Source organism: Pleurodeles waltl, chromosome 3_2 (assembly GCF_031143425.1).
Source record: "Pleurodeles waltl isolate 20211129_DDA chromosome 3_2, aPleWal1.hap1.20221129, whole genome shotgun sequence".
In the NCBI taxonomy this organism is placed as follows: Eukaryota; Metazoa; Chordata; class Amphibia; order Caudata; family Salamandridae; genus Pleurodeles; species Pleurodeles waltl.
In genome coordinates this window covers 173,395,920-173,421,557 of record NC_090441.1, presented here as the reverse complement: position 1 = coordinate 173,421,557, position 25,638 = coordinate 173,395,920, and the positions used below count along the sequence as shown (strand labels likewise).

General features: G+C 44.2%; 1 protein-coding gene across 1 annotated transcript in view; it reads right to left on the bottom strand.

The window, feature by feature from the left end:
* CTDSP1 (CTD small phosphatase 1) overlaps window positions 1-25,638 on the bottom strand; it is a 154,338-nt gene that overhangs the window by 48,620 nt on the left and 80,080 nt on the right. The window contains exon 2 of the mRNA XM_069227101.1: window positions 16,213-16,361. Coding sequence (XP_069083202.1) covers window positions 16,213-16,361 — 149 coding nt within the window. The remainder of the gene's footprint in view (window positions 1-16,212; window positions 16,362-25,638) is intronic.

The following is a 25,638-nucleotide window of genomic DNA, read 5'->3' as shown; positions in this document are numbered from 1 at the left end:
CCTGTATTTCATTGCATCAAAACTCACAGATTACAGTACTATTCAAAGATTTTTGCGTTTGTGATGCCGTCTAATAAACTCTGGGAGGAGAAGATTTTCACTGTGATAATCCTTGGTAGTCTTTCGTAGGAAGGATTGTAGATTGTTCTGATACATTTTATTTGTTCATACTCGTAATTTTAGGAATGTATCCTTTGGTTGCAGTGTAGGATAACCTATGATAAATACAACAGGCCTTAGCTGGTTTTGGTGACAAGCCAATGATAAAAGTGCTTGATCGGGCTTTTGGAAAAAGTTATGTCAGATGCCACAGATCTAATCTGTTTGTTATGAAATATGACAAAGGGAGTAGGCCCAACGTATTTATTTTAAGAGCTAATAAGCCTTCAAGGTGGATTATATCACTGAGAAAACGTTTAGACATATGTTTACATACAATCACACGGCGCATGATAGTAGGCAAGGGGCGTTGTGGGGGGTATCTCCCTTGCCAAATTCTGCAGACAGATTTTTTCTTGCACTGTGCTAATGTTTGCACAATCCTCTTGGGGGTTGGGTGGGGGGGAGAGGGGCTTAGTTGTCTGCCAGACTCTTGCAATAAGTGGCAGTCACCACTGAGTAGTTATAGTTAGGACCCCATTTCCATAGGAAATTTATTTATGGTTTGCTAATAACTTTGCACCATTTGAGGAATCTTCACTAAACATTATACAAATGTCTCATCCAGCTCAGCTCCTACCTGAAAAGCTTTGGGATAATCCGTTATGCAGGGCTGAGAAAAAGTGAAAGGGGGTGTCACAAAACACGCTTCCCCTGCGCAATATTCCACTGGGAAACTAGACACTGCAACAGCAAAATATTTTCATGGGGAGAGGGAAGGGGGTGAGTAGCCACCCCTTCCCCCTAGTCTCTACTTGGTCTCGGGGACCCCATCTCCTGGGACAGATTCATCTGTAAAGGGGAGAGAAGCATGTGGCTCCCTTACCCAACCCTTTTCTAGGCTCCAGGGACCCTATCCCAGGGGCCAATTTATCTATAAATATGAAGATGTGTGTGAGGCCCTCCAACCCGAGCCTTTTCTAGGCCCCGTGGAAACCATCGACGCCGGCTCAGTGACGGTGTCACAGGGAGCCCATCCCCTGGGACACAATTGTTTCTCTGCCAGCAAGAACAAGTGCAGTGAAAAATTCTGAGCTACCACTCGGCCGGAGCAGAAAGGCTTCCACTGGTTGGAAGCACAAATGTTTTTCCTTGCCTGCACTTTTACTGGCAAACCACAGTCCCATTTCACAGACAACCAGCAAGGGTAACAAGAAGAGATACACATTGGCCGTACTTAATGTCTACAAGCATAAGTGCTAGGCCCAATGTTTTGCTCAGAAGTCAGCATCTGCTGCTATAAAGTGTCAAGACTGCTGAATACCAAGGCTTGCTCGTTGTGGTTCTACCTTATGCCAGTTTAATTCACCACCTGATACTCACTTCCTGTTCATCTCACTTTTGGAGGTTCTTTTTTCATCCCTGCTCTCTGCTTTTGTCACAGCTTTTTTTTGTCTTTTTTTATTCCACCTTCTTTAGTCCTTGTGTGCTTTTGTCTCTCTTGCTCTGGGTGAAAGCCTGATTAGTAAGTGCTGGTCACCAAAATTAGTGCTGGTGGGCCCCACCTGGAACCACTAGCTCAAATTAAGCACTGGCAGGAAGGAAATAGAGGGCAAGGAGAGAGTAGGTTTCCGGCAGGAGACCAAGACCTTTCACCTGCACAGCAGAGGTGGAGGAGGTGATCTGTGAAGAGGAGAGTTGAATGAATGAATGAAGGAACAAACGAATTAACAACTGGTTTCATGTAGCACACAGCTACTCAGCGAGTCTACTGGTGCTAAGGCTAAAGACCGACGGGGAGCAAGACTTACAGACTGAAAAGGTAGGTTTTTAGGGATTTTTCAGAAATTAGCCTCATCCGTAAGTGCACCACGTTGAAGCGGAAGCAGATTCCAAATCTTGGCAACAAGTACCATGAAGGATGCGCCCCTCTTAGCTTCCTTCCGAAGAGGAGGACAGCCATCATCCGAGCATTCCCCGAGCGCAGGTATCTGGCCAGGTAGTATTCTAGAATTCTCTCATTAAGGTATTTGGACCCTGTATTGTGGAATGCTCAGTGTGCAATGATTAGGGAACTAAATGTCACTCTCTTACGCAGAGGTGAGACACTTTGAACAGAAGGTGGCTTGTGCCATGTTCTGTGCCATCTGGAGACGATGTAAAAGATAATCTTGGATTCCCAGATTGAGGGCGTTGACTTAGTCCACAGCGCGCTAACCACTGTTATCTGTGCGTCTCATGGAAGAAAATCGAGGAATTTCTTTAGCATTCTTAAAATCCAGGACCAGCATTTCACCACTGTGGCTATCTGGGCTTTTAAGGAGAGCTGGACTTCGAACAGAGCTCCCAGGTTCCTCACTACCTCCGGAGGAGGAGGTGGTGGAATACTGTTACTCTGCTAAGTACCCATCGTCCAACCTGGAAGTGAGTCGGGCCATACACTGTAAGCCAGTGGTTCCCAACCTGTGGGAAGCCTTCTCAGGGGGTCCACCACTGCTAAGAAAATTAAAAAATATTAACAAATATTGACAAATTAGGTCCCCAGCTTCCAGTAATGACTCAGGCGGGGGTCCCTGGGTTCTATTAATATTAAAGTGGGGGTCCACAGAAATCAAAAGGTTGGGAACCACTGCTGTAAGCAATAAGTTCTGAGCCAATCCATCACTGCTGCCGCACAAGATGTGACCCTTTGCTTACCAGTGGCTGAACCGCCCTCATAGGAGAGCAGCGGCTGCACATTGTCCACATAAGAAAAAACTTTGATGCCAAATGATTCTACCAAGAACGCCAGGGGAGCCATATAAATGTTAAGAAGAGGGGGGCTCAGTGCAGAGCCCTGCGGCACCCTGCATTTGAATAATCTCACCTCTGAGTAGAAGGGCGTCATCCACACCGCTTGTTCTCTATGTTCTATGAAAAAGCTAAGCCACCTCAGAGCCATTCCACCCACCCCGACAGTCTCCAGCCTCTGGGGCAGGGTCTCATGTGAAACAGCGTCAAAACCCACCAACAGATCCAGCAAAATTAAGGCAATTATATGACCAAGATCTAAAGTCGACTTGATGGATTCTGTGACTCCCAGTAATGCTGCTTCAGTGCTATGCCATGCCCGGAAACCAGACAGGGAAGGGTGCGGAATGTTACCGGTAGCTAGAAACTCGAGAGATGGATATTCACAATCTAATCGAGAATCTTTGAGATAGCTGGTAGTAGAGAGACCAGTCTAAAATTTGAAAGGAACTTCGGGTCAGCATTAGGTTTTTTTAAAAAGGGGATTACCTTCACCCTTTTCCAGGGTTCTGGCACTATAACAGACTTCAGAGAAGTTGAGAATAACTCTAAATACACTGGACCAATCGACTCTGCCATTTCTTTTCAAAATATGAGGGGGAATGGATCTAAGGGAGAGCCGGGCTTGCATCTTTTGAGATAGTCCTTCAGTTCCTCTTCCTTCGGTGGCAAAAACTGAACCAGCTTCCTATTAGCCAGAGCCAGGACTGGGCTCTCTAGCAATCTTGTAGGCTCCTTGATGTTGGGCTTCAGTGAATTTGCTTAGATCCTTGTGATTTTATCATCAAAGAAATCACTTAATAATACATAGGTCCAAGTGGAGCCACTATCTTGGGGTCTGTAAATTTTGAAACAATCTTAAAAATCTCTTTACAACTATTATTTGCATCCTTAATACAATGTGAATAAAACGTACAAAAGGCTCGCTTGATAAGCATTAAGGACCTGTTTGTTTAACAACTTGTCTGCCTTTTCTAGTGTTGTCTCCATGAACTTCTAATTTTTTGCACGCTTTCCTTTCAAAGGCAAGGTCATGTGAAAAATAGAGGGCCGAACGCGACTGTCCACCTTTCTGGGTGGTCATTTCCAGCGCCACCACCTCAGCTGCCTCCATGAGCCATTTGCTAATAGAGATGTCATGTACAACAACCTCCTGTGTGAACACGAGTTTAGAAGACATTAGAGCCTCTTGGAGATCTGAAACTCTTACACCTTAGATGAGGGTAGGGTTAAAGAAAAGTAGGAAATGGCCACACTAAACTACTTGTCTTGGGGTATCGAACTAGACAAAAATATTGGACAATACCCCATCTATGGCATGCCCAGACCTATGAGTTGGGCCTGTGGGAACCACTGCAAGGTTATAAGCTGCTAATGTTTCTAAAAAGTGCTCAACCACGGTGGCCCCCATCTTGTCCATCTGGATATTAAAGTCGCCTAACAACATGAAATTGACATAGCTAATAATCTTGGGTGCAACTGTGTGGGCTACAGATGCAGTAAAGTCCCCTGCATGGTGCAGGGCGAGATACACTAGCAACCCCCCGAAAAGGAGCATTGAGCAGAGGGTGATAGCAGAAGCGGAGAGCTTCCGCGTCACTCATTTCGTCCAGCTGAAAGGTGCGGCATTTAAGAGGAGGTTGTAAATATCAAGCATGTGTTTATGCAAGGAGCGCACATTAATCAAAGCAGGTTTTAATTTGGCCTGGGAAACAGCTGTGTCCTTTAAACCCCTGGCGCTGCTATTTAAAGGATGTAACAGGCGTTTACACTTCAAGCAAGGAGCTGGTCCTTCACAGTCCACTAAAATAAGATTGAGTATACTCTTATTCCTAACCCTTATACCTTACAGCTCAGCTGAAGAATACAATATTCTTAAACTCGCTTCTGGGGTTAACACCGGCATAATGGCTGGTGCTGGCTGCGGACGGGAGCAGTTGGGCTTGCCTTAGGCACGCCTTCGACACGTCAGTGGCATGTCCGTGCTTCAGCCATCTTCTTATAGGGCGGGCTTGTCTCCTCTTCCAAAGACCAGAGTACACCATGAGCAATATGGCACCTCTTAGCGTCACAAGTCCTCACCTTGGCCACAATTTACACTAATGCCTGAATCTTGCACGAATCAGGTCAAGGCACAAATTGTTTATTTAATTTCTAGCTAGTGTTGAAGACTGCCACTTGGGCACTCTAACAGGCTGGCGACCCTACCTCTGGTCACATTTACCTTTGTGCTCTGGGAGCTATGCGACACCTCTAAGCACTGGCCTCAGTTGACTCTTTCTAGTGCTTCGTGGCTTGCACTAGTACCGGTCTCTCTCCCAGTAACCAGGGCATGCCTCGTGCTCCTCACATGCTGAGCCCATGGGTGCTCTTGTGAGTACCTAGAGTGGGGTCCAGGATCCAAGATCGAGGCTTCTTCTGCCCTTGGGCCTGCCGGCAGGAGATCGTGTGATTGCGACTGCTTTTGGTTGGGGGTACAGCGTCTAAGGGGCCCCAGTGATTACTGAGAGTGGTTTAAGTGACACCTCCACTGCTATTTCAGAAAAGCACTTTGGCCACCTTGGCACACTATTCCCCCCCCCCCCCCGAAGTACATGTGGGTAGTAAAGCGCCTCTTTGTGCATCCCCCAGCAGGCATCTGCCGACATCTGTCACTGCCTGGCAGGGCATCTGCCCTCTCCCTTCTAAATTAGAGGACTGAGATAGCAACATCAGTGTCAGTTCTTAGACCTCGGCTTCCAGACAGAATATTCACATTTTAATGCTGAATATCCATCTCTAGGGAGGGAGGCACTTGCGTGATGTGGATGTAGATAATCAATGTGTTACGGTGATTCTTAAAGTTTGGGCTGGGAAGACGGCTATAAGCCACCATGGCAGCTGTTGGTCGACAGCATCCAGTGTAGGGTGACCAGACGTCCCGGATAAGCTCAGGCTATCCCGGTGCCCTCACACTTTTGGCTGAAACAAATAAAGCCCTGGTTTTTAAGAGAGGGTTTGGTGAACCTGCACATTAATCACAGTGTTGTGCAGGCTCCCATTTCAACCAGCCCGCTCTCAAAAATGTGGGACAGAAGTCCACTAGCTTAGACAGCCAGCTGTGCTGCCTGGCCTCATTAAAGCAGCACAGCAGGATTCAATGAGGTGTGAACCAGGGCTGCAGACATCAGTCAAAACTCAACCCACCAGTACCCTGATGCGCTTCACAGAAGGGGGAGGGAATGTTCACTCTCTCCACTAGGTAGTTCTGGTGAGCTTCTATAAAAAAAATATATATATATATTTTTTGTTTTGATAACTTTAGTGCTGGTTGAGGAATCTTCGGCATATTTTCTTTGAAAATGTTGTGCTGACCTTAGCATCTATCTGGAAGGTTTCAGGGTGATCCATCAATAGGGGGCAGAGAAAAAGGGGGTCCCAAAACACTTTTCCCCCATGCATTTTTCCATAGGGATTTTGAACAACAATAGCACCTGAACCACTGGACGGAAATACACCAAATTTGGAATAAAGGCAGCTCTTGGTCCACAAAGAGCCCTTTTTTGTTATTTAGTATAAACCCGGTCAGTAGTTTTTGAGAAATTAAAGAAAATTCAAACTTGTATATATAGAGACATGAAGGTTCTGCGAACCCTCCTGGTCTCGTGCTGAGATCGGACTGGCTGCCAACACTTCAAAAAAGGAAATGTACAAATTTGTATTTTCTTTAATTTCTCAAAAACTACTGAACGGATTTACAACAAACAACAAAAAGGGTGCTTTGTGGACCAACAGCTACCTTTCTGACACAAAGTTTGTGTAATTCCGTTCAGTGGTTTGGGTGCTATTGCTGTTCAAAATCCCTATGGAAAAACACAAGGTGAAAAAGCATTTTGGGCCCCTCCCTTCCCCCCCCTTTTTTTCTCAGCCCCTGCTTGACAGATCACCCAGAAACTTTCCAGACGCTGTTGTATTTTAGTGGAAAATGTTGTGAAGATTCATCAAACAGAGCCAACGTTATTAGCATAAAAAAAAAAAAATCTATAGAAACTAGGTCCTAACTATAACTACCTAGAGGCAACCACCACTAGGTCATAACAAACATATATGTATATGCACGCTCTGTAAGTTGCAATCCTTCCTTCCTAGATGCCAGCGCGAGATTGCTCATGGCAGTACAACACATATTTCCATCTCTCTGCTCCTCTACGAGGGCGTCTGAATTAAATGCCCCCTCCCTTCCACAGCCCAGAGGACCAGTGCCACGCGGTGAGTCACCGGGGGCGGGACGAGACAGCTGCTCCGGGGGCTCACGTTTCCACGGCCCCCCTCAGGGAGCTCAGCCCTCCGGAGACTGGCACTGCTGCGGCTCATGCAGTGCGCACTCACTGCCGCCAGGTGGCAGCAATGGGTCAAGGTATTGTGATGGGAAAGGGAGTTCGAGTTTGAAAGATCTTGGTGGATTCTCACATCCATCGTGAGTGAGTGAGTGCTAGGGAGGAATTTTCCGTTCTTTTTTCCATCTGGATTGAGATTGGCTGGGCAAAACTCATTTGCCTGCCAGAAAATTGTGCTTTCTACAGATGCATCACTATCACAACGTACATTTATGGTTCTACTTCGGTGGCACTTTGAGGGAGTGGTATATTTATACTGGGTTTACCGGTGGTTCTAGGGTCTATCATGGTGTAGTGCGGACCCGTACTCTTGTAACACTTTGCTGCTCTGTTCTGCACATGATATGCGAGTGTTTTGTCTAGCGCCTTCTGTCGGAGGATGAATACTTCTAGGTTTCTCCAAAACGATGGTGTGAAGATACTGTTTCGCGGAGAGTACTGCTGGATATCCGATTATACCAACTTCATACGTTGCTGCACACATGAGAAAAGATGCAAGACTACAAACTTCCAATGTAACACATGCCTGATGGCACGTCTGAGTGCATTCATTCATCCATCCATCCATCACATGGCACTCAAACATGGACACACGTTCAAACGGGTACCATAAAAAGTGTATTAAAAGACTATCAGCCGCAATACTGACATGACAGACAGTAGCCCAACTAAACATATGCAGAGATGGGTTCTCGAGTGCCATGAGAGAGCAAGATTCTGCCTAGCGCTTGAACTCTGGGATGGACAGAGTGTGTGATTGCTTTGAAAAGTTATTTCGCTTTTTTTTTTTTAGTGGCTGGTTTGTACAAACGGCTCATGAGGCCATCCAGGTTGCACGCGCATCATAGATTTTTTCCTACAGTTTTTGTTCCCGTACATCTGGGATGATAACAACCGCAACACTGAAACAGGAAGAACCTGCGCTGCGACCTCCGAGGACCCAGGATGTGAGCCAGTCAGACAGTGGATGCATGTAAATGACTCCCAGGGAGGAGAGGCCAGGCAGCAGATGCATGTAAATTACTCCCAGGCAGCAGCGGATGCATTTAAATGCCTCCCAGGCAGGACAGGTCAGGCAGCGGATGCATATAAATGACTCTCAGGCAGGACAGGTCAGGCAGCGGATGCATGTCAATGACTCTCAGGCAGGACAGATCAGGCAGCGGATGCATGTCAATGACTCCCAGGCAGGACAGGTCAGGCAGCGGATGCACGTAAATGACTCCCAGGCAGCAGCGGATGCATGTAAATGACTCCCAGGCAGGAGAGGTCAGACAGCGGATGCATGTAAATGATGCAGGGGCAGGATAGGTCAGGCAGCGGATGCATGTAATGACTCCCAGGCAGAAGAGGTCAGGCAGCGGATGCATGTAAATGACTCCCAGGCAGGAGAGGTCAGGCAGCGGATGCATGTAATGACTCCCAGGCAGGAGAGGTCAGGCAGCGGATGCATGTAAATGACTCCCAGGCAGGACAGGTCAGACAGCGGATGCATGTGAATTATGCAGGGGCACGACAGGTCAGGCAGCGGATGCATGTAAATGACTCCCAGGCAGGACAGGACAGACAGCGGATGCATGTAAATTATGCAGGGGCAGGACAGGTCAGGCAGCGGATGCATGTTAATGACTTCCAGGCAGGAATGGTCAGACAGCAGATGCATATAAATGCCTCCAGACAGGACAGGTCAGGCAGCAGATGCATGCAAATGACTCACAGACAGGATAGGTCAGACCACGGATCCATGTAAATGACTCCCAGGCAGGAGAGGTCAGACAGCGGATGCATGTAATGACTCCCAGGCAGGAGAGGTCAGGCAGCGGATGCATGTAAATGACTTCCAGGCAGGAGAGGTCAGGCAGTGGATGCATGTAAATAACTCCCAGCCAGGAAAGAGAGCACGGATGCATGTAAATGACTCACAGACAGGATAGGTCAGACCACGGATCCATGTAAATGACTCCCAGGCAGGAGAGGTCAGACAGCGGATGCATGTAAATGACACAGGGGCAGGACAGGTCAGGCAGTGGATGCATGTAAATGACTCCCAGGCTGGAATGGTCAGACAGCAGATGCATGTAAACTCCTCCTACGCAGGACAGGTTGAACAGCAGATGCATGTAATGACTCCCAGGCAGGAGAGGTCAGACAGCAGATGCATGTAAATGACTCCAGGCAGGACACGTCAGGCAGTGGATGCATGTAAATGACTCCCAGGCAGGAGAGGTCAGGCAGCAGAGGCATGCAATTAACTCCCAGGCAGGAATGGTCAGACAGCAGATGCATATAAACGACTCCTCGGCAGGACGGGATGGACAGCACATGCATGCGACTCCCTGGCAGGACGGGTCGGACAGCAGATGCACGTAAAGGACTTCCAGATAGGAAAAGGTCAGACAGCAGATGCATGTTAACTCCAAGAAGGCGGGGTCAGACAATGGTGGTGAAGCCAGGTAGAACCTGACCGCCATTCATCCAAGGGCCCCTTGTGAGCTTGTCGGACAGGTGATGCAGGTAAGGGACTATTGGTTGAGTGTGAAGCAGTGAATACTGGGTCCACAGCAGATCCACCAGTGTGCTGCCACTCTGGACATACAATACATGTTCAGAATCTAGAGTCAGAAGAACAGCTACTCTTGTTGGACTTCACATAAATATTGTTCGACACTTTCATTGTTTAGCATCAGTGCAGTTTTTTTTTTTAATCTGCGCTATGGACAACTCCACCTTAAAGAATACTCTTCTAAATTTATTGTTTCCCCTTCAACACTAACCCAGCAGATACTCCTGTTTGATGACTGCAACATCTGGGTCAACAAAGAAGCCAGACACGTGCCCTGGAGGCAGCGAGGTATGTCCATGCCAAACTCATTTCACATTAACAACCTCATTTCACCTGCAAAGTCCAGCTGTGCAACCTCATCGAGTGCCCGATTTGCTAACCTGACCAATCACTGGACATCATTCAGCGGACTAATATAGACCACAGAATCAAGGCCTTCAGAAACCCAACCATGACTCACTACAGATCTTTGAGGAAATCTCCCCAGTTCCCAAGTACCTTTGAACTTCTCTGCATAACACGACCGGTATCGATATCTGCTCAGGACATTACTAAACCCTTGAAGAAATACGACCTTCTCAACTGGGGGGACTGAAACCGAGACCACAGTCATTAAGCAAATGTTTTATCATTTCATAGTGAAAGTAAACCCTAGAGCATCAGCGGTACAAGTCCTTATCTGAGACGGACCATACCCAATGCAAGATTCAGATGAGAGGGCAATGGCTCAATTCTATCTGCATAAATGACATCATTTCAAATGAATGATCTCCATCAAGTATACCTCAAAACCACTGACTGAAGCCCTTATCAACACCCGATACCAAGGTGTGCAAGACAGGCCCTTGTGGTGCACGTGGGCCCCCAGCCTTCAGGGAGACCTATATGCCCTAAAGTGTATGAATGTTCATGAGATAGGAGAGGATCAGGGACCCCACCACAATCTGCATGGGCCTCATCGTTGTGTGTTACATCACTGCCTACATGGCACCAAACACCAGCCAAATCAACAACAGAGCGCCATCACCATATCCATCCTTTAAGCTACTTCTTGTTCCGGTCACTGAACACTCACCAGGTCCCAAAGGAAGCTGAAAGTATCCAACCTCGCAGCAGTGTCACGCGTGTGTACCATGAGAAGGATCACATAGGAGTGAGAAAAAATGGAAGCAAGAACTTCTTCGAAGAGTACAGGCCAGGGTATAAAGAACAAGAGGAGCATAGCAGCAGTGAGACCACAGAAGTCATGCCATCATCGCTGAGGATTCAGCAGCATCTTTGGTCCTCCTGGGCATCTGCTCTGCATGAATGACACTAGACCACACCCCCTTGCAAAGGCGGCTGCACAACAGGCCTTGGATAGCTAACATGACCCTGGAATGGATCCACGTCTTTCTTATCCATCGTACTCAACAGACGAAGATAAGCTAATTTCTCTTATTCACCATGATTGTGACCAGTGAGGTGCCTAGAAGTTCAACATTGCTAAACTATAATGAATAAATAGTTCTACCCCCTGACAAGTGTAACCACCACCATCTTCTCAGGAATGCAGACTACTGTGAATGCATGTAGAAGACGTCTCTTCCAAGACACCCCCTGAAGTGTCCTGCGGTGCACTGTGAATGCATTTGGAAGAAAGAACAGCTGCAGTTCTACACCTGAACCATACCAAAATATTTCTGCGGAGGACGCATCTGCACCTCAGGTTTATTAAGGGAGGCGGCGAGGATGCTTCAGCCACGCTCTACTCTGAGTGAGACTGCTGGCGCTGAAGACACAGGCCAAAGCCAGCAGGGCAGGGCTCCGAAGGAGTCAATTATAGTTTTACATCACTTAGTTACTGTGTAAGGTGAAGAGAAAGGACCTTTCCAGTGAAAGTCAAATATATATATATATATCACAATTTTATTGCACATTAATCTCTTAACTAGTTATATTAGCACATTAAGACAGACAAATGGTGACAGTTTATTTATAGAGATTTAAAAAATGAAAAAATCAATACAGGTAGGCAACGAAGCAGTGACCAGTAGGTACAAAAAAATGGAAATATAAGAACACATCAAAAAACACCCCTTTCACTTAGGAATTATTATATATATATATCTATATATATATATATATATATATGGCGCCCATTTGACATATGGGGTGGGCTGCCAATGATTCTCTTGTTCCTGCTTGCTACATACTTTAGCAAAGTCTAATTTTTTTCAGATGTTTGAATAGTTGTATGACCTGTAACGTCATCCAGAAACCTTATATCTTTTCAAATCATAGTCAACAACGGTGACCCTCTTAAGTGGCCCTGTACACCTGTCCTGGTGATGACCCTGTCTACAACCTGGGCAATAATGGTTGAAATGTTGATGTTCCTCTCTTGGTGTTAGACCTGGCAGCTTTTTGGCGTGTCTTCCCCGTCTTTTTGCCTTCTGACCTCCTGTTTTTATGGTGTACTGGACTCTGTTTTTGCTGGTTTATTGTCTCTGCGCACTTTACCACTGGTAATTAGTGCTAAAGTGCAAGTGATCCCTATATAAATTATACTGTTGATTGGTTTATCTAGGATTGGCATATTTGATTTACTGGTAAGTCCCTAGTAAAGTGCACTGGAGGTTCCAGGGCCTGTAAATCAAATGCTACTAGTGGGCCTGCAGCACTGGTTGGGTCACCCACATTAGTAGCTTTGTAAACATGGCTCAGACCTGCCAATGCAGTGTCTGTGTGTGCAGATTTAAAACTGCCATTCGACTTAGCAAGTGTACCCACTTGCCAGGCCTAAACCTTCCCTTTTACTACATGTAAGGCCCCCCTATGGTAGGCCCTAGGTAGTCCCATGAGCAGGGTGCAGTATATGTTAAAGGTGGGACATGTACTGATGTGTGTTACATGTCCTAACAGTGAAATACTGCCAAATTCAGTCTTCACTTGGTGCAAGGCCTATCTCTCGCATAGGTTAACATGGTGGCCGCCTTTAAGTAACTTTCAATTGCAGATTCCCTTTGAGAGCAGATGCAAATTTGGAGTTTGGGGTCTCTGAACTCACAATTTAAAAATAGATCTTTTAGTGAAGTTGTTTCTTAGATTGTTGGTTTGAAAATGGCACTTTTAGAAAGCAGGCATTTTCTTGTGTAAACCATCCTGTGACTCTGCCTGTTTGTGGATTCCCTGTCTGTGTCTGTTTACACCTCTCCTCTAGACAGTGACAGAAAGGGAGCTGGGGTGTACCTTGCATATCCTGATGAGCCCTCTGAGCTAAAGTGGAGGGAGGAGTGGTCACTCGCACCTGAAAGGACTGTGCCTGCCCTCACACAATGCAGTCTCCAACCCCCTGGTGTGTGTCTGGGCCCTGGCCTGGGCAAGGAAGGATCTTGCAAACAACTGAGACTTTTCTTTGAAGTTTGCCAACTTCAGAGGCAGAAGGGGGTATAAGTACTGGAAACCAAAACCCAGACTTTTAGAATCCTTCTGAAATCAAGAGGAACCTCTGCCAAGGAGAAGAGCTGAAGAGCTGGAGGAGGAGTACTGCCCCTTTGCTATGTAGTTTTGATGGGTTGGCCTGCAGTTGTTGTTTCTGCTTCAAAAGAGAGCAAAGGGTGAACTTTGCTGTGTTTCTTGCTTGAGAGCGTTCTCCAAGGGCTTGGAGTAGAGCTTGTCTCCTGTTAGAAGTCTCAGGTATATCAAAGACTTCAGTTTCATCTGCCTACAGCACTGGGAACTGTGTTTTGTGCTGTTCAAAAAGAAAAACCACAGCAACGCCGTCAACGACGCCACTGGCCTGCACGTGACCTGCTCACGCCACACTGCCCGCTTCGCACCGCAACCCTGCTCTCACCACCGCCATCTGATGCCGCCACTGAGCCACTGAGCCGCTGCTGGCACCAGGACCTGTGGGCCCTACACTCCGGCATCTCCTTGCGCACACCGCAGCCTGGGCATCCCCCATGATGATGCTCCTGCTGACACCGGAGCTGCTGCCTGCACCGTGGCCTGTGGACACCACTCGTGAGGAACACGAAACACCGTCCCGTCCTGCACTGCAGCCCCGGTCCACAGACGCCAGCACCATCGACTCCAGTGTCACCAACAGACATCCCTGTCTGTACCGCAACCAGTGGGCGCCACACAGAGCATGTCCCACACCGCCGACTTGGGCCTACGGCCGAAAGCTCTTCAGCAATGATGAAGGTGCTGCCTGCACTGTGACCTGTGGGCACTGGACGTCGCATCGTTCCACTTCGCACCGCAGCTCCGATGCCAACCACACCAGCGCTCCTGAGCTCATCAGCCCGGAGAACGATCTGCAACGCGTGTGATTTCAAGGGACCAATGACCCCCGCACCGACCTCTACAAACGACATTGCGATGCCAGCGACGCCGCGCTCCGGACCTCATCGCGAGGTTCACGACACCCTGCATTTCCAAGGTAGTGTTTCCGAGTCTTCCCAACACTGTAGCTGGCCTGCGATGACGCGGATGGCATGAATTGTTGGATTTGTTGTTCACGATGCTGTGATTGCCCAGGGTGGAGCTATCGACTTCAAGGAACTGTATTTTAAAGTTAATTCTTGCAAAATTCATCTTTATTACTGTATGTTGGATTTTTCTCGTTTTGGTCTTGTTTTACACAAGATAAATATTGGCTATTTTTCTAAAACTGGTGTTGTGTCCTTTTGTAGTGTTTTCACTGTATTACTGTGTGTTTTGTGCAAATGCTTTACACATTGCTCCTGAGATAAGCCTGAATACTCAGAATAGTTATCTGAGCAGGTGTCTCCCTTATCCTGACTAGAGTGAGGGTCCCTCTATGGACAGGGTGCAAACCAACTGCCAACTAGAGACCCCATTTCTAACACTCGGCAAATCAAAAATATAAATCTGGATATCTACATACACACACACTTACAACTTTTGAGACATTAATACCAATTGTAAGGGATTTGTATTTCTTATTGTGCTTTCCTTCATTTCTTACCCACTGGTCACTGCTCCGTACTCTACATTGATAAATTTTTTGGAATGTGGTGAATGTCCCCATTCCACTGTCTTAAAACACCTACATGAGTAGGTAAGATTTTTGTGCAATAAACAATATACAGATGACTTTGGCTAAACAGGTGCTTTCTCTTCGTGACTATCAAATGATGTCTCCACCCAGTCCTTAATGCACCTCATGCTTTTTTGTAGATTGTGCAAACCTTTTAGGACACGCTATTTAGTGCCTCTTTTTAAACTCCAGAATTTTAAAGAATGTAGAGTTGCTCTTAGGTTCTAACAATAGTTGCCAAGTAAAGATGTTTGTTTTAGAGTGAGCAGCTTTCTTAAGGCAGCTGTGTCCTACAGAAAGTCTTTATTTCTAATCATGTATTTTATCGATCCAAGTCTTGATTTTTAAACTATGGGTTTTAATTGCTGTTTTGGATTTCTGGTTCTGTCGTACGTATTTTATGTATGTATCTTTCATGGATGTCTGACATTTTGAATAAAGATTATTTAAACTGATCTGACTGATGTATGATTTACTGGTGTCCCTACACAGTAGCTCAGTGATTAAATACTGCACATGACTCATTTGGGGCCCTGTCCTATTTCCTCCGTTATCAACCCAGCAGCCATCTGGAAAACCGGGTCTTTATTCTTGCTTGATACGACCTGAATACATAGGTGTGCATTTAAGTAGAACAATGGCAACCCCTCTCCTAGCACGTGGCGCGTATAGAAGCGGTGCATCTTCATCAGTTCACAATAAATGAAACCTGGGAGTCAGACTGACAGAACTCATCTTTGGCACACACGAAAGCACCTACCCAGGAGGCATCACTTGCAAATCAAAATGCTCAAGAAAATGCTCTGACTGCTGCAAGCGGAATACCAGCTAGAACCAAGAAAAATCCATATTTGAATTAACGCAATACACCACATCATTGGTTACTCTGGCTTGTCCAAGGATGAGCTACAATATTTAAAATGTAGGAACTTGAGTCCCTTGGGAATGGAAATATTTACAATATTATGTGAACTCTGAAGGTTCCAAATTGAATAGAGGGGCAAGGCAATCTTCTGTGCATCATGGAGAAACATCCGATAGACCTCCACAACCTATTACTGAACTATATGCCACTGAGAAGCATGAGATCCTGCAATCTCTGGACCAGATGGTTTGTTGCATCAAATTTGGGAGCAAAATACAAACAAGGTAAAGGTCCCATGCCAAGCCAAAATACCAACACACCTCCCAGAAAGGCCTGGTGACCACACAGTTCGGGCAATCCTTTAGACAATACAGGCCTGAATGGCACAGACACACCCTCCAAGAATCATACCATGCTTGTCCAACAGGCCCAGAGCAACAACTTGGCTAACTTTGGAGAAGTGTCCTACCTTGGAGACTGTTCCATTTTCTTCCACCAGGAGCGGTGCATTATTGTTAACCGGGAGGGGCTCGGAATCATCATTGCATAAACAGCAAAAGAGCGAGTGAAATATACTGCGGTTTCGAGGCTTCTTGGAAGACGAAGGGCTCCGAGAACCTGTAATAGAGAGAGGGAGAGTGGGTAATGAGAAGTTAGTTTGAACCAACTTGGAATCGGGTGCTACATTTCTAGTGCAACTCAACTGCTAAGATTATTAGGCCATCTAAAATTGTAATTCAGTGTCAAAGACCAACACCTTTAAAACTGCATCAAAAGTGCAGATTGTGCGAAAAGTTCTTAAAAAGCAAAATTAAGATGGTAATAATTGCTAGCACAGCTGGTCGGGGGGTGAGGGGGGCATGACTCTGTTATAGGCTTCGCTGTTGGTCCACTCCTCGTAAACATTGTGAAAGAAATAGGATAAACACGAGCATCAACTATCCCATCTTTGGCAATAATCGATCGCTTTGTAGAAGAAGCCCTCCATGGTGGCACCTGAGGAACATCAACACCTTAGCACATGATCAGGTCACTGCACTATCTGAAGAGTTTGAAAGCCGCTGAAGGTCATGGTTGTACATGGTTCAAGGGCGACAGTTCACTTTACAGATATAGTCTGAGGATAGTTTGGGGATAGCCACACACATGCCCTCACAGTATAACAATGTCCATACACTCATGTTATTTGAATTGTGCTGCCTAACCAGCAAAAGAACGAACTACTTGTGCCTCAGGGCCTCTTGTTTACAGAAGGACCCACCACAAATACTGCCCACCAACTCAGAACCCGGAGAAAAGACCCGTTTTATTTCTTTCCACAATATAATATTGATTCAAAGTGAGGTGCTAACGTTTTATAATTCGCACATCCTCTTTCCCAGGTTTCTTTTATATATTCTGGAAAAGTGACTCTTAAGGGTGCCACTTATGTAGGGGTTTCGATAAGGAGGTCTCTGAAATGAATGCAGGAAGCTTCCATTAAACAAAACACACAAAATACCAGCTGGCAGGCTGCTGGATGTGGCACAAAGTATATAAACTCTGAATTACTCAAATACATTTATATTCTTTTAAGGATAAACCATGGTGTAAAGGTTGTAGTGTTCAGAACAACAATTCATGAACTTATTTCGAATGATACTACGGGAGACGACTTTGAATCATCAAAATAAGTTAATATCAAAAGTGCCCGAGACAAATTACAGTAAATCAACAAAAAGACGTTGAAGGAGCGGAGTTGTCACTCTCCACAAGGTGGACCTAGAGGACACCATCTTCAAAGCCTCCTCCAGGGAGTGACCATGCTGCGTGTGTACACATGGGCTGGAGTATGGCTACAGAAACCATCCCTCAGGCACAACAGTGTGCAGGTTCCTCAAACACCCATGCGGGGTACAACCTACTCATTCCCTCCATAGCACAGAGGCCTGCCTCACATTCTCTAGCACTAATTCTCAATGGACAGACCCTGCCTTCCCTCAATCTGCTTTTGAAAGGCGCTAGGATGTCAAGGCTTCTTGGTTCCAACACTCTGCCATCAGGCAGATCTAGTTTCCATCTCTCTAAAAATGACCGGTAGAACTCCAGGTCAGTGACGTCCTGTTCTGGAAGGAGAACCGGGGTCTGCCACTGTCCTGGAGCTCAGATCTAGTGCTCTCAGAAATCACAACAATGGCCCTACAGCACAGTCTCGGGTCCATTTTAACTCAACCCCACCTGGTCCTCAGACAAATAACAGATGGTCAGCTCAGAACCAGGGAAGAGATAGCAAGAATTTGGCACTTTGAGGCCCACCACCCACAAACATCATGCTGCTTAAACAGCTGAGTACTACCAACTGCATCGAGGTGAAGCATCTATGTTACAGTGGTTGGTGTGTTACACGTATGCAAGTTACCTGCTCTTCCAGGATCACTGCCTAATGATCCTTTACCTGCTTCAGATGTACAGCTTTCTTGGATAGCCTCCGGGATCTCTTCACTAAAGTATTAGCCACATTTCTACAGGCGTGTTCTCAAGTGGCCATTTTCATCACCCTTGTCCAATAAAGATTCAAGATGTGAACCAACACACACGGCATTCTCTGGTACATTTCAACATGCAAAACAGTGAAGCAGAAAGCCCATCGATGAATGAGATTCTTAGATCCATACTCTGATCCATAAATAACTTCTAGTCTCAACTCCTCCAGCTGGTGAAACAGTTTGGAGATGCAGACAAGCAGAGCAGAACTCCAAGGAGTAAACTGAAGTCCAAAGGGCAACCCAACCGTAGGTTGTAAACAACATCAAGCTAACATGACCCCAAGTCACAGGCATCTACCGTATCTTGATGAACTATTTGTGCTTCCTACAACTAGTTGCACTGGAACAGTTTGAGGCCACCAAAGGTTCACCCAAGACCTCAACCTGAGGCTTTGGACTTCCGCTGGCCTAAAGAAAATGAGTTTTAAGGTGCAAAAGAAAGCCAACTTAGCTCTATTGTAAAGAAGACTGGCATAGCTACTAGCAACTCTGCACCCTAGAGGTCCACCTTCAACAGACCTGGTTCACAAAAAGAGTACAGCCACTAAACCAACCCTCCTGGTCCCTCTGCCCCCCCCCCAACATTGTTCCACATCATGCCTCAGGACATCACTCCAAATGATCTGTTGCTTCTCAATGTTCTCAGTTGCATGATGGACCACAGAGAAACCGCAATGCTGGTCATGGCAAACTCCAAGAAGGATGATCTGGAACAAAATGTTCTACTTTGAAACACTTCTGCGCATCACTGGTGTCCCTGGCATCTTAAAGTGTGAACCTCATTCATCCATCCATACAAATTTACAAAAAGGGCACACTTTCCGGTGTTCCAGGGATCTTTACAGAATGTTGCATCCGCAGGGACGTAGTATTAGCCCAGCACGCCTTTCAATTATTTTCTTCAGCTTGATGTGGCTTGCATATTTCAGTGGTATGCCGATTACACCCTGAATTTCCTGAAGGTCTTTATGAAGCAACCAGCCACCTTCTACCATTCTGAAAAAGGCATCTCTAGTGGTGTGATCCAATAGGGAGAATACTTCCTATGCAGCGTGATACATCCCCTTCCGCACGTTTCTATACAACACACCATAACATGAGGTCTCTGAGATGGGAACATTATTGCTGTGGTCCCTTTGTATCAAAATTACCTTAAACATCCATGTTGACCAAGACCCAGTAAAACATCCCAGCATCTACCTCGGTCACACCCTATACATACCTTACAAAAGAGATTAGCTGGCCATCCAGGACAATCCAGCAAATGATGCCAAGATAAATGACCACTTCCTCTACTGGTCAGACTTTCACAATGTGTTTCACAAGCTGGATTAAGGTGCCACTGCTTGCTTGAGTTGGCAGCTTCTCATAAATGCCCTTTTATCATAAATGGCAACAGCATCCCAATTTTGAGCTAGGAGCACTGCAATTCTCTCTTGGCCAGAACTTCAATAAGCGAATCGAGCTTGACACGCTAGCTCCGATATTCAGCCCCATACTGAACTATGGCCATGTTACCCACAAGACCATCTCTCTGTTCTCCACCCCATCTTTAAGGTTGCTTCCTAAAGATCAAAACTAATAGCTAGGTGGCAAAAATGATCTTATAAGTGTAATGCATTTGTCTACAAAAGGGCCTTGGCGAAGGACGCTCCTGTCACCCAACACTGAACTCCAGCATTCAGGTTTCTGTTCTTAGTACACCACACGCTACATCACCTCCATTACATCACATGACCACCACGTGACCGGCTACTTTCCTCCGCTTATGCTGCACCATGCCGGCCAACAGAAGTCATCAGCTGATGAACCTGCACAGGTTTTGGAGTTGCTGCAAGACTTTGTTGCGAGATGCTGAGGCTGTCTGAGCTTGAAGCTGTGGACATGTCCAGAGCATGGAACGTGGGTTTGCGTTAACTGACTCTGCCCACAGTGGTCCTCCATATGACCACAGAAGGCTCAATTAGGTTGGAGGTGTGAAGGAAAAGGACCCGGGACCTCAGTTTTTTCAATTACTTACTCCTGCAGACCTATCGGCCGAGCAGGTACTTGCAGCTGCCCACTATATCCCCCCCAGGACTCAGGAAGCGTTTGGCATGCAGCCGGGCATCAGACGCAGGTGAGCTGTTTGTTCACGTGTTGCACATTCTGCACTGGACCTGAAGTGATGAGTTATAAACTGTGAAGGAATAAAGGGGCATAGGAATAAAGGGGATAGGAATCAATGCACCGCTCAAGTGGCGGCGGTGGCAAGAACTGTTTCAAAAGAGGAGAGAATTGAACAACCATGTTACACGGATTCTCTACTGCATTTTCTGCAGAGGCGGTATACTCAGCTTTTACACAAGGAGATTGTTGGAAAGACGATTGAGGGACCCTGTGTTTGCCGCTTTTGAACCTTTATTCTTCCACTGTCTTTGAGAAATCTAAACTTCAAACCCGAAACTCAAACTAAATTTATATCTTCATATTTATTTTTATATTTTTGCATTTTTATAGTTACTATATAACTCAAATGAACCACGATCACTCATGCCAAGAAAAATCATTCAATCAGGAAATAGCAATTGTAGAAATGGAGGCGGTACTCTTCAATGTAATAGTCCATGCTGGAAATGAACTATTAAGTACTGTTTCTCTAATATATTGTTAATTAGTCTGCATTAATAAAAGCATCTAGATTTGCAGTGGCAATTTGATGCATCAAAGGAGAACAGTAGTGTTGTTCCGGCTGCTCTAATCCGCTCTGAAAATTCACCTACTGCAAATTTGCCCACTTCTCCCTTCAGAAAAGGCTACAAACTAAAGGACTTTGAATGTACTCATGGATAGGGTGTTCTGCAAGATGACTGGATCCAATGATATTTTTCAATTCATTCTGACAATCCTGTTTTTAATTTTAATGTGAATGACCTGGGCTCACTGCAACTTTAGTTGAACTTAAAGCACTTCCTCTTATGCTAAAAACTCAGATACCAAACTTAATCAAGGTAGCACTATCACCCCAAATCTAATTACCACTTCTCTTCCTGTTTTGGATCACTATGCAACTCTGCCATCATATCCCATTCTGATAGCCTTGGTGGCCATTTCAGCTACCGTATTGAAAACGAGTGATGCTTTATTACATTGTAACCACTGTTTAAAGCTCACATGACTTCATTAAAGCCCATCACATCAAGTGCAGAAACTATAAACATGGTCTTAAGTATGGTAACCTTTTATGATTAAAACTGGTTCCATCTTAAACAATACAGAGAACTTAAGGTTTTTTTCAATCCGCTACAACTAAATAAGTATCCACAAAATAAAAATCTAATGACATTAGCTCACCCTAAATGGTTTTAGCCTAAGTAACCCCACTGATCAATCAATTATACGTCAACCAAGTACCCAACCTGAGAATCACAAAGGGAATGAAATTAATTTTGCAATTTCCAACTTGCAACAAAAATATTTTGGCAGGGATATGCAACAGGAACTGGCACTGGACGCACGGATATTTCTTTAAGGTGAAAAAGATGATGCTGGTAAATTTCAGCCATATTTAAATAAGCACAGATTCAAAAAGCTTACCAAATAAAATAAAGCATAAAAAAATAAGGCAACCACTGAACTCCTTTTGAAGCATGCCACTTCTACTATAACCCATATCTTATTCAATATTTAACATGACAGTGGGTCGGGGGAGGAACAATGCCCCTGACCAGTTACCCTTTTGATTATATTATTCAATGCAATCTTGATATTGTAACCCTGATGAAGTCTGAGATGATACCTACTTAGCAGACGAAACATGTGGTGGCCTTTGGCTTGCATGCTGCTCGTTAAAGAAACCTTTCAAACCTTGTCAAGTGAAATAAACCAGAAAAACAACCCAACTGGAGGACTTACTTTGGTACTCTATCTAGATGTGAGATGAGTGCTTAAAATCACAATCTTACTGTTGGATGACTTTTCTGGCTCCAGAGGAACAGGTGACTCTCCTGCATTTCGAGCACCAATCACAACATTTGGAGGTTGAAAACAATTCTCGGATGACTGAATATACACTGGTAGTGGGTGCGCCATTCTCCCACCCCTCTATTTCATTCTCACGAGGAACAATGACCAGTCTGTTGCTCACACAGTTTGAGAACAAAAAACACATTATCTAAGAATACTCTTAATAAAATCAATCTGCGAGCCATAACTATAGTTGTTACGATCAACTCCCCAATAAAGGAAATATAAAATCGATAGCAAAGCCGATATATTTAATTTTAACAGTAGCAACAGAAACACACCTGGAGTTTGTGATCAACTTTGACCTACGGCTTGTCAATCAGATAATGTGATTAAAAAATGCTGGTTGGCATGGTTAGTTTCCTGTGAAAACATCTACAGTCGGGTAAGAACCAAGATGAGGTTGGACCATCAGTTGGCCTAACTATCAATAACTTGTCATTTGGATGTCCAATTTAGTCTTGGGATTAATCTGAAGCTTACTACCTGCTTGAATGATCAATTTACTAAATATAGTATATGGGATCCTGGTGCTTCATTGTTCACCCTGTGTGTGGCTGGAAATTAGGTCAGCACCCAAATTGATCTCACTCCTTTGTATTCATCCGAAGTACTGCACGATGCCCCAAATAGATGAAGTGTCCCAAGACTGTTCTCCTCGAATACCGAGTTTAAAGAGTTAAAAATCAAAAGATCTGTTAAGGGTAAACGTTATAGCAAGTCAGTCATTATCTAATGATACAAACTATATTTGACATGCCATTACTGGGTACACAAAATATGAAAGAAACTAACAGTCTTCTTAGCTATGGGAAAAACAACAGAAGATCTCTAAAATCAACAATCATTTGATTTTAAGACCTAAAAACATATTGTCCAGTAACTCCGAGAAGCACAACATCCCTGTGGAAAGTGGAAGATTTATTAAGACTTTTAGGGGCCCAGAGGCCTCATTTCCTAATATAGTTGACCAATTATTGTCCAGAGTTGGTCGAACTAAACAATGCGTGCCTATTAGCAACAATTCTGCAAAGTGTAACAAGTTCAAAGCTACTATCACCAGCTCGCTCAACTGAAGATCCAACCAAGCTTCCTGATGTACCCACACCGAATTCTATCTCATCTTAAAATTTGTTTATGGAAAAATTGGTAGTATTGAAAGAGGATTAAAACAGGGATGAAAGCTTAAAATAACATTCAAATTCCTTTTCTATTATTGGTCTTCAAGAACCACAGAAGCTGCTAACTTTACATTTAACAACTTTGCTACATTTGAAACTTTCACCTCAGAGATTTGAAGTAGATGACCCAGCGGCAGCATCCTCACCTTGGTCCATTCCACATTACGCATTCAGGGATCAAAATGAAGTATCAACTATAAATTCATGCGTGCTGTTATGTTCGAGTCCTTATGTAGGCCATTTTTTTAAAGAGAAAAGTATTAATTCTTAACAATTATTTCCCTCCATAGCTTGGTAAAAACATTGTAAGTTTAAAACTGGTCCTACCTGAAACTGAATATTTGGCTGATAAATATGGTAACACATTGGTAATAATTACTTGGGATTTAACATAATTCTGGTAAGTAATCCCTACCTTTATGTGCTTGTATAAGAACCATTTGACCATCAGTATAAGATAACACAGCTATTATTTACTGGAAGACCTCATTCAGCAGCTGATAATTTCATATTTTTGGCCATCAGTACCTTGGGATTCTGCTGCTTAGTTGGTCAATAGTGCACCGATTGATGTGCCAAAGGTAGTAATTTTTCTCATGGCTATTGTTCAATTTTGGATAACACTATTACATATCTGATTTCCACTGTTCTAGTTCTGACATTATCTGCAAAATAGAAATATCTACAATCTTAAGTTTTTTCCACATATTTGGCCCTTTCAGCTTACATAAATAAATTAGTCTCTTACTGATGCCTTATTTATTATAAATAATAGGAAAATTCAGTGGAAACATTGTCCAACTAAATGGTTGGTTCGTATAAAGCTTGCGATTTAACAATACATATATCTTTACAACTTACTGATTTAACAATTTTCTAATGTAATGTTTGACAAATTTGGGGGAATGCAATTGTTGCTCTCTTTAACTACTTATCACCTGATAAGTTTTTTAATGAATGTCAAAAGAATTGCCATAAATAATCAATATTTGACTGGTCAATCACGTATACAAAACTGACGTACAGGAAGGCATGGTACAGTAACTTAAAGTCACTAATCGCTTTAATCAACAATGCAATTATAGACAAATGAGTGACATTAAAAAACAGTGACATGAATATATTTGTCCACAACTGATTGAAGGCTTAAAAACAAACCCAGAGAGATGAGGTGCTTCTGGCTTTTCAAACATGCAACATTACCTGTAACTCTAATAGTTATAATATTACTTTCATGGTCTTCAAGCCTTCTATATCAAAAGTGTACTCAACTCATCCAGCTAATAATTTCACTAATGCGTCCTGGGTTAGTATTCATATATTGATATAAAAGAACAACGTGTTATTAATACAATCAAGTCTCTTCTCAAGAGCTTCAGGCCTGAACGGCATTCCATTTGCTGTACCTAAAGCTAACCCCACTCTATTGAGTAGCATTTTAAAAAAAAAAAATTTTTTTTTTTTTTTTTTTTTTTACAAAAAGATACAATTCTGGGGTTATCCCTGCTTCCAGGAAAGGATACATTTTGCAACTGTTCAATAAGCAGGCTTGTGTTCAGATCCAAAAAAACTGCTCATTAATCCCAAGAATGGTTGACCTCCAGCGGCAATTTCATTTGCCCCTGCTTGCAAGGCAGCAATAAGACTCAAGCGTGTTATGCTGATGCACTCTTTTTCTTTGTCAGCAAGGAGATTTCTTCGTACCCTCTTTAAAAAGTATGGCATCAGACATTGTAATGCACTTATATTTAAGAGCGGACATTATTGCCAATTTTGATCCAGTATTTTTGTATATCTATGAAGCATGGAAAGTTCTGTGGCCTTGTACTGAATAACATAATGTTTGAGTTCTGGCGTGCCTCAATTGTTAGTAATCCATCATTGTCATATTACTTTTTGCGCCACCCTCCAGTTGAGAATACACTTTAAATAACTCGCAATTTCTTGCACAAAGCACTTTACCTGGGCTCCCCATTTTTTTATTGCATTGACTAGGAAGAATCCAAATCGTCTCACATTGCTTTGTTGTCTCTTGTATTCACGTATCATGCCAATTTGTCTAATTTTATTTTTATTGTTATTATATAGTATAATGCCGGAGTCCTGAAGTTTAACTGTTAGTAAGTTATTAATATATCATTTTAATCACGCCATCGTCTAGTTGAAAAATGTGCTTAATTTAAA